The following is a 10,370-nucleotide window of genomic DNA, read 5'->3' on the forward strand; positions in this document are numbered from 1 at the left end:
GAAGTAACACTGCAGGCTGGAAAGCTGCCTTCTAATAGAACATTTGTGGATAATTGAACTCCTGCTCATTGTTCAAAAGGTCAGGAGGTTTGAGTGGGCTCTTTTTCTTTTGGTAAATTATTCAGCTTGAGTATTTATTGGCCTGTCAAAAGGAAAGTATTGTATGAACTCTCTTTGTTGCTCTTCACCATTTCCTAATTTGATTGTGTTCTATTCTGTGCATAAAACTTGGCAGAAAATTTCCATCTCTCTTTCTCAAATTCCAGTACAGAGACCTCTCATCTTTGCTCTTTGCTATACACATCAGCCTCATGGATCAAATAGACATGAATTAAGTCAATGAGATAGAATTATAATGCTGATTGAGAATTTTGGTTGGATTTTGTTTCGAGCCTGATGAGATCACTGTTTTCATTAATATCTGGGAGCATTCTTAAAAGGAATCTATGATAGAAAGAGTGGGGGTAGTTTTAAAGGAATCACTAGTATTAGATTGGTGGTGGTTTAGTTGCTAAGACATACCCAACTCTTGCAACCCCACAGACTGTAGCCTGCCATACTCCTCTGTCCATGAGATTTTCCAGGAAGGAATACTTGAGTGGGTTGCCCTTTCTTTCTCAAGGGAATCTTCCTGACCCAGGGATCTAACCTAGGTCTCCTGCATTGCAGGCAGATTCTTTTACCACTGAGCTACCGGTTCAGCCAGCAGTAGATATAGAAAATAGTAATGAAGGTCCAGAGAGTTTGGACAGTAAAATTGTGTAGGAGTAACGGAACTACTCAGTTTGCACCCAAACTGTCTTCAGAATTGGAGTCTATTGCTCTATTAATTATAGTAAAACAGGTCCATATAGTCAAAGATATGGCTTTTCCAGTAGTCATGTTTGGATGTGAGAGTTGAAACATAAAAAAACAACTGAGCACTGAAGAGCTGATACTTTTGAACTGTACTATTGGGGAAGACTTTCAAGAGTCCCTTGAACAGCAAGAAGATCAAACCAGTCCATCCTAAAGGAAGTCAAGCCTGAATATTCATTGGCAAGACTGATGCTGAAGCTGAAGCTCCAATACTTTGGCCACCTGATGTGAAGAAGTGACTCACTGAAAAGACCCTGATGCTGGAAAAGATTGCAGACAGAAGGAGAAGGGGCCTACAGAGGATGAGATGGTTGGATGGAATCACCGACTCAATGGACATGAGTTTGAGCAAGCTCTTGGTGTTGGTGATGGACAGGGAAGCCTGGTTTGCTCCATGAGGTCACAAAGAGTCGGACATGACTAAGCAACTGAACTACCTATGAAGATACTACTTTGGTAGAATCAGGCATGGGGAATACAGATTTTGCCACTCTGTTATATAAATGACTACAGAGGGCTTCCCTGGTGGCTCAGTTGGTCAAGAATCTACCTGCAATGCTGCAACAAGGGCTTGATCCCTGGGTCGTGAAGATCCCTTGGAGTAGGAAATAGCACCCACTCCAGTATTCTTGCCTGGAGAATCCGATGTCACAGGAGCCTGGCAGGCTACTTCCATGGGTCGCAGAGTCAGATATGGCCGAAACAACTGAGCGCACACGCATGTCCTGCTGGCTGAAGGAGAATGTTTGTCAAATGGGGGAGGGTCATGACGCAACAAAGAGTGGCTAAAATTTCAAAACTGTACTCTACATGCAGCTCTAGTTTCCTTCTAATCACTGCAATCTTTATAATTAGCTATCTGCATAAAACTGAAGATTTAAAGTTTGTTTCAGATGAGGTCGAGTGACTCAACTTTTTGTCTTTTTTCTCAGGGAATATTTTTCTGTTTCTATGGACCAGAAATTTCCATTTGTTGATCATCTTGGGTATAACTGGAATCATGTTAGATGTTACTTTGCTTCTTTAACTTTTACAACAGTCATATGAGTCAACCTTATTACAGATGAAGAAGTGGACGTACAGAGTTAAGTCATTTTCTTGAGGCAGCATGTTTCATAGGTGACAGTGCCGTGATTTGAACCCAGATGTAAATGACACTGAAGTCCATACTTTATTTCCATGTCACTTAAAGACAGGGTTGCCTTAAGACCAGGTGATACTGATCAGACAGCATTAGGTTCTAAATGGCCCGTCATTACATGAGAGGCTACTGACTCAGTTCATCCAATGGATATTGACTTCCATGATAACACAAGGTCACCAATGTGCAAACCCACTACTTACAGTTCCCTTTCACTTATTTGTTACATATTCTACCTCCTTTTCCTGGCCTCTGGTTTAGTCTAATGTCTCTCTCCTTTTCTGTACCTACCAATCTGATTCAGGTCCTGACTTTATTGCAGCTTTGCCTCTTAGGCTCTGTTCATCTTGAGCCCATAGCTTCCTGGATTCTTCTAATTGGTTAGACTCATCATGAATAGCTGTGAACTCATAACAACTAGCTCACATATTGCTTTGGCATTTCAAGTGCTGGCTTTGACTCATCAAGGCCTAATACTCACAAATGAACAGAAAACTTCCTTCTGAACTCTAGGCAACCTCAGTTGATGAAATTTCAGGTTCAGTGCAGTGTGTTTATTGAACAAAGATTGACAATATTTTACTGTAAAATCTTCAAAACCCAATGTTACACTTTAGTTTATCTGAAAATCATCCTTGACAGTGGAAACAGTTGTATTAATAATTTTATTCCTAGACTTTATTTCTATTGAAGACTCATACCATTTCCTTTGCTACTTCCAAATTGTGAAACTTTGCACTAATATATTCTATGGAATTTTATTCTGATTTGGTTTACTAATCCTTACATGTTCTCAGACACACCTGAACTGGACTAAGCAATATAATAATAATAAGCAAACTATTGCACAAATGCACTCTTCTCACACACTAGAAAAGTATTGGTCAAAATTCTCCAAGCCAGGCTTCAACAGTACATGAACCGTGAACTTCCAGATGTTCAAGATAGATTTAGAAAATGCAGAGGAATCAGAGATCAAATTGCCAACATCCACTGGATCATCAAAAAAGCAAGAGAGTTCCAGAAAAACCTTTATTTCTGTTTTATTAATTGTGCCAAAGCCTTTGACTGTGTGGATCACAACAAACTGTGGAAAATTCTTAAAGAGACGGGAATACTAGACTACCTGACCTGCTTCCTGAGAAATCTGTATGCAGGTCAAAAAGCAACAGTTAGAACTGGACATGGAAAAACAGACTGGTTCCAAATCAGGAAAGGAGTACGTCAAGGCTGTATATTGTCACCCTGCTTATTTAACTTATATGCAGAGTACATCATGAGAAATGCTGGGCTGGAGGAAGCACAAGCTGGAATCAAGATTGCTGGGAGAAATATCAATAACCTCAGATACGCAGATGACACCACCCTTATGGCAGAAAGTGAAGAGGAACTAAAAAGCCTCTTGCTGAAAGTGAAAGAGGAGAGTGAAAAAGTTGGCTTAAAGCTCAACATTCAGAAAACGAAGATCATGGCATCTGGTCCCATTACTTCAGGGCAAATAGATGGGGAAATGATGGAAACAGTGAAAGACTTTACTCTTTGGACTCCAAAATCACTGCAGATGGTGACTACAGCCATTAAATTAAAAGATGCTTGCTCCTTGGAAGAAAAGTTATGGCCAACCTAGACAGCATATTAAAAAGCAGAGATTACTTTGCCAACAAAGTCCATCTGGTCAAAGCTATGGTTTTTTCCAGTCATGTATGGATATGAGAGTTAGACTAGAAAGAAAGCTGAGGCTGAAGAATTGATGCTTTTGAACTGTGGTGTTGGAGGAGACTCTTGAGTCCCTTGGACTGCAAGGAGATCCAACCAGTTCATCCTAAAGGAAATAAGTCCTGAATATTCATCGGAAGGGCTGAAACTCCAATACTTTGGCCACCTGATGTGAAGAACTGACTTATTGGAAAAGACCCTGATGCTGGGAAAGACTAAAGGTGGGAGGAGAAGGGGATGGCAGAGGATAAGGTGGTTGGATGGCATCACTGACTCAATGGACATGAGTTTGAAGAAACTCAGGGAGTTGGTGATAGACAGGGAGGCCTGGTGTGCTGCAGTTCATGGGGTCACAAAGAGTTGGATACAACTGAGTGACTGAACTGAATGCAATTTTCATTTCTGTTGATTCTATTGCTGTGTAACAGAGTACCTCAACAGTTAAACTATTTAATGGAACCATGTTGTTTTTCTTGTGCTTCTATACATTAAGACTCTGGGCAGAGTTTGACTAGTGATCCCACTGTTCCCCAAGACATTGTGATCTTTCAGCTGGCAAATGGGCTATCTGGAGGGACCAAGATGAACTTCACTCTCATATCTGTTTGTCTTTGCAGGTTGGGCTAAAGGCTGAGCTCAGCTGGGACTAGCAATCAGTCTCTAGCAGGAAGTTCTCAGTGTATTTGAACTTCTTAAATGGAGAATCATAACTCCTGGATAGAAGTTCCAAGAGATATGAAGCAAAACCTGCTTGATTCTTATGTCTTGGGCCCTGACACTGCACAGCATCATTTCTGCTGCTATTAAGCAGAGCATCCATAAGCCTGCCACACTCAAGAGGAAGGAACACAGATCCCACTTCTCAGTGGGAGGAATATATTATAGTACTGATATATGCTATAGCAAAATGTAAACATTATGCTAAGTGGAAGAAGAAAAAGAAAATAGAACACATGTGGTATGATTTATAGGAAATGTCCAAAAGAGGCAAATCCAGAGACAGAAAGCAGACTTGGACTTTCCAGAGGATGAATAGAAATTGGAAACGACTGATAATAGGTGTGGGTTATCTCATTGGGGTGATAAAATGTTCTGGAGTTAGACAGTGGTAATGGTTGCACAACTCTGTGAATTTTCTAAAAGCCACTGAACTGTACACTTTTAAAAGGATCAATTTTATGGCATATGACTTATATTTCACATTCTATAAAACTAGCTTTCTCACAAAATATCGGATTAAATTTCAGTAATATCTGCTCTGTTTTTTTGTATACTAGATTGTCAGACATATCAATTAAAAAAAATAATTCTACGGTTCTAAGTATTTCTTTTATACACTTAACCTCCTTTCTTTCTCATCTTATTCCACAGATATGCATACTGTCCCTTAGCTTTACAGAGTATCACTAGGAAATCTTCCTTCTCTCAGATATTCCACATTGTTGTGACAGTTTAAGTTTTATGGTCATCATGGGGTATATCTTCTAATATATGAATAAAATAGTCTAAGGGGCATAATACTTTAGACAGGAAATAGAATCCAACTGCTGCATTTCTACACCCCTTTGATCAACATCTTGATAAATAAACTGTTATTATCAATTTATTGCTTGACCTAAATCAAAGCAACAGGATTTTTTGTTTATACTTTTTTTTATCCTTACAGAATTATGTGCAACCAGTGATACGATTAAATTACAATCATGACTATACACACAAATGTCTATAAATTTTTTTTAATATAGAAAACATTCAAAACTCTTTGCCTTAATGGACTTTGATAATGTATATTGTGATAAATGTATCTTTTTATTCTGCTATAGTAAGATCGGACTTTTTCCCAGCACTATACTTGTTATCATTTCAGTCTGGAGATGCCTAAGATTTCCATGGGGTCATGACTCATAAACTTAGCAAGTCTCACCTTGCAGCTAGATGGGGAGAATTGTGATCATTTCCTGATGTTCATAGTTCATTTACTCCAGGATATTTCTTCTTCAGATTGTGTTACTCTGAGTGCTAGTGCTTAGTCGCAGAGTCGCATCCAATTCTGTGACCCCATGGACTGTAGCCCACTAAGCAATCTGTCCATGGGATTCTCCAGGTAAGAATACTGGAGTGGGTTGCCATTTCCTCCTCCAGAGGATCTTCCTGACCCAAGGATTGAACCCAAGTCTCTTATATCTACTGCATTGAGAGGCAGGTTCTTTATTACTAGCACCACCTAGGAAACCCGTGTTGCTCTGAACCATTTTGTTTATTTACCAAAGTACTGTACTAGGCTATTGGCAGTGTTTCCAAAACCAAATGCTTCTTTTTTTTTGTTTTTAATCTTTAATATTTAGTGCAATATTAGTTGCAAAAAGTGTGCCATTTTATCTACAAAATGGAGTTTTGTATACCAACAAATTCTAGTTTAAAGACAAAAAGAAAATAGTTTTGAGCATTTTATCTTCCACTTGCAAGTTTATGGAATTATAAGATGTTAAAATAAATAAAAGGTATAAGAATTCTTTTTCATTCAAAGGATGTGATTATTTTGACCATCTGATGAATTACTTTTTTAATGGAAGGGATTCAGACAAGATATATGTGGACTGAAGCTGCATAACCAAAACACACTACCTAGCAATATCACTGACTTATAAACAAATCAATGCTTATCTTTGATTTCTGAATGTAGAATGTTTAGGCTTACTTTTTAAAACTTGTTTAATTGAAGGTTTGGAGATTAAGCCACCACATGTGTGTTCATATGTTCATGTACTCTCAGGCTGCTAAAATTGTGGTTTTCTGTTAGAGTTCTTAGAAAGTATCTACACTTTTCTTTGTAGAAGTAGAAGCTGTAAACAAAAGGTTTTAACCTTTCTGAAAAAAACTGAGATATAATTGGCATGTAATAGGATACTATTTTCAGGTATACAACATAATGTTCAACACCTGCATATATTATGAAATGATAAGCACAGTAAATCTAGTTAAACATCCATTATCATACACCGTTACAATCATTTTTTTCTTGTGATGGATTTTGACCTTTCACAACTGATTATTTTGGCATTGTCTACAAACCAGCTTAAATCACAGGCAAATTCTGATTTCAGTGAATCTATCTCAAAGGAGTAAGATATGCCAAACATCATGCTCAATAGGATTCTAGGACATTAAATATAACCAAGTAATGATGTTTTCACTGTCATCACCTGCTAACTGACACAGTAGTGGACTATTGTAGAGAAAACCAAATCTGTATGATCCAAGTTCGATTTTCTCTTGGTAAAATTACCTGTGAATGTTCAGTACTGGCCAAGGCCAATTTTACTTGCAATTTTTTATTAATATCACCTTTTCTGCCTAATTTCTTTGGTGCCACCATATCTTTTCATTATTTTCATTCTGAAATGTACTAAGAGTTCTTTAAAATACAGAATAATAGTATAAGTGAACTGTAACATTAACTTGAAGGGTACAGCAAAATGCAGTTTTCCCTTAGATTTTAACTTTGCTTACATTTTTACTTTAAATTGATACACTAAAAATACTGCAATTAAGTACATGAAAAAATTACTTTGACATATTTCCCCTGCTCTGTTAAACATCATGTTTTATTTGGAAAAATAGTCATTCTAACTGGTTCTAGCATCAATATTAAATATTTATGCATATGTATTTGCAGATGCATACTATTTAGTAGGATATGTTATTGGTTAATTTAGATAAACTATTTTAAATGGCATTGCAGTAGGGGTCCTGCTATTTGACATGGTTTGAAATTACCTCTCTACTTCAGAATAGCAACTTTACACTCAAACCTCTGGCAGGGTGGAACAGGAATAGAACTATTTTTCCTTTAAATCAGACTATTTACTAAAATTATATAATATAAAGCTAAAAGCAAAACTATTATAGGATATAACGTGGAAAGTTAAATAATCCTTTCTCTGTTTTTCCTATTTTACACTTGTGTAAATTTAAAATAATCCTTAAGATATCTACAACGTCTAAATAATTAAAGAGGCAATCAGACTAAGGTGGTCCTAAGGCCTGCATGGCCTATGTAAGCAAACCAAAAGGTAACCCAGAGTCAATGCCCTCAAATCTAAGTAAATGAAACTTAAGAACCACCAATCACTAACAGGCTTTCCCAAATAAGGCAACTGACTAAGCTGCTGCTGCTGCTGCTGCTGCTAAGTCGCTTTGGTCGTGTCTGACTCTGTGTGACCCCATAGATGGCAGCCCACCGGGCTCCCCCATCCCTGGGATTCTCTAGGCAAGAATACTGGAGTGAGTTGCCATTTCCTTCTCCAGTGCATGAAAGTGAAAAGTCAAAGTGAAGTCTCTCAGTCGTGTCCGACTCTTCGCGACCCCATGGACTGCAGCCTACCAGGCTCCTCCGTCCATGGGATTTTCCAGGCGAGAGTACTGGAGTGGGGTGCCATTGTCTTCTCCAACTGACTAAGCTATCACCAATCAAATAATTTCCTTACTCTGCTTCTCTATAAACCTGTCCCCCAGCTCCTATTGGTGGAACACACTACCTTTGGCCTGATTCTGATTGATGTATGCTCAAATAAACTCTGGAAAAATGTAATGTGCCTCAGTTTATCTTTTAACAATACTGAATGATTAAATAGTATCTTTTAGTGCAATACAATTGAATGTAATATCCATTTTAGTCAAATGTATATCCTTCTATGATCTCTTTTAATCTCTTTCCATAACCTCTTAATCATCTCAAGTCCCTTTAATAAAAGTTTAAAAGACTTTTGTTTTATAGGTTTATTCCTCAACAAAATTGGGTACATAGCTTCTTAACTTTGACCAGGAGTATATTCTCCTTTTAACTGATTGACTGAAACTTGATCCACTGATTTGCACCACGAATATCGAAAGGTGGATTACTGCTGTAGATGTGATGGCCTAATTCTTCCAAAGGTGGTTCTGGATCAGTCATAGCAAACTGAGCTGCATCATCAATTTCTTTCCTCACTTCAGCATCAATTTCCTTCAGTTCTTCAACACTAGCAAGCTTGTTGTTTACCATTTTATCTTTGAGAAGCATAATAGGATCACTCTTACTTCTTACACTCTGAATTTCTTCTCGTGTACGGTAACTGATTCCAGGATCACTCATACTGTGTCCGTGATAACGGTATGTCAGCAGCTCCATCAGCATGGGCCCCTTTCCAGATCTACAATAGTCAGCTGCAAACTTAGTTGCCTCCCGAACACATAGAATATCCATTCCATCTACTCTTAGTCCAGGGATAAAATTGCCTCTCTTGTAGTAATCAGTGCTGGCTGCAGCTCTCTCCACAGATGTTCCCATTCCATAGCGGTTATTCTCACAGATGAAAATGCAAGGTAAATTCCACAAAGCCGCCATATTGTAAGCTTCAGATATCTGACCCTGATTAGCAGCGCCATCACCATACAGAGTCAAACACACCTCGTTGTTCCCCTTGTATTTACAGGCAAGAGCAATACCAGCTCCCAGTGGTCCCTGAGCGCCGACAATGCCATTGCCCCCATAGAAGTTCTTGGCATACATATGCATGGACCCTCCTTTTCCTTTAGCACAACCACCTCTCCGTCCTGTCAGCTCTGAAAGAATTGATCGGACAGTAAGTCCCCGCGTATAACATAAGCCGTGAGCCCGATAGGATGTAATGACATGATCGGTGGGATTTATCCCAGCCTCAAGACCCACACAACAAGCTTCCTGACCATCACACAAGTGACAGAAACCACGAATAAATTTCTGTTTATACAACTGATCTGCCTTCAGTTCCATTCGACGAATAGTCTGCATCATCTTGTAGTATTTGAGTCCATCCTCCCGGGTGAGCACGGTGGTGACAGGGGGGCCCTCTTCCAACCGATAAAGATCACATTTCTTAATCTCGAAGGTAGCATTGTTTGAATATTTACAGGAGGCAACAAGCACTCTGCTAGCGGGCTTCTGGGTGACACCAGACAGCACGCGAGAGACAGCAGCAGTCAGCATTTTCTTCATGGAGCGCGGTCAGGGCATTTATGAGTCTCCAACCACCAGGACCGCTTGTGCCCCCAGTCTCCAGCCGAGCCCCCTGCTCACTGAACGGACGTCGGATGCACGTGGCGCCACAATGACCGCTCGCTGGCCACAGAGGCGAAGTCATGCTGCGCGTGGCCGCAGCCTGCATCAACTGATTTACAGTGCCTTCCAACTGTAAAATTAAGAACACAGGTTGTTTCTTTTCCTGGAAGACGTGGCTGAAGTAAACCATGCTTCTAGTTAACGCCATCGCTGCATCATAATCTGAGTCTCTTTTCCCTGCTAAACGCTTAAGTAACGCCTTCTTGAACATGGTATTAAATGGAAGAGACAAAATATAATCTCTAAAGCACACAAGAGTTCTGATAGGTTAAACCAGCGATCTTCTTACCAATATTTCTTTAAAATATTTTTAAAAATATCCAAGTATATATGAATATTATATCCTATTCCACAATACATCATACTTAAAGTAAAAGATGTAAATCATGTGTGGCTTAATAAAAAAAAAAAATACTTTTATGGAGTAGGAAATGGCAACCCACTCCAGTATGCTTGCCTGGAAGATTCCATGGACAGAGGAGCCTGGCGGGCTATATAGTCCAAGGGGTCACAAAG

The 10,370-nt window shown here is 39.1% G+C and overlaps 1 protein-coding gene across 2 annotated transcripts; it reads right to left on the reverse strand.

Moving 5' to 3' along the window:
- Positions 1-8,555: 8,555 nt before the first annotated feature.
- PDHA2 (pyruvate dehydrogenase E1 subunit alpha 2) lies at positions 8,556-9,731 on the reverse strand. Of its 2 annotated transcripts, XM_027971391.2 has the most exons (2): positions 9,203-9,731; positions 8,556-9,109 (listed from the first exon to the last, which is right to left on the reverse strand). In XM_027971391.2, the coding sequence occupies exons 1-2, from the start codon at positions 9,729-9,731 to the stop codon at positions 8,556-8,558; spliced, it is 1,083 nt and encodes a 360-aa protein (XP_027827192.1). The 2 variants fall into 2 exon arrangements, with proteins under 2 accessions (XP_027827192.1, XP_004009736.2); XM_004009687.5 differs by having other exon boundaries at positions 8,556-9,731.
- Positions 9,732-10,370: the final 639 nt, after the last annotated feature.

Source organism: Ovis aries, chromosome 6 (genome assembly GCF_016772045.2).
Source record: "Ovis aries strain OAR_USU_Benz2616 breed Rambouillet chromosome 6, ARS-UI_Ramb_v3.0, whole genome shotgun sequence".
Lineage (NCBI taxonomy): Eukaryota > Metazoa > Chordata > Mammalia > Artiodactyla > Bovidae > Ovis > Ovis aries.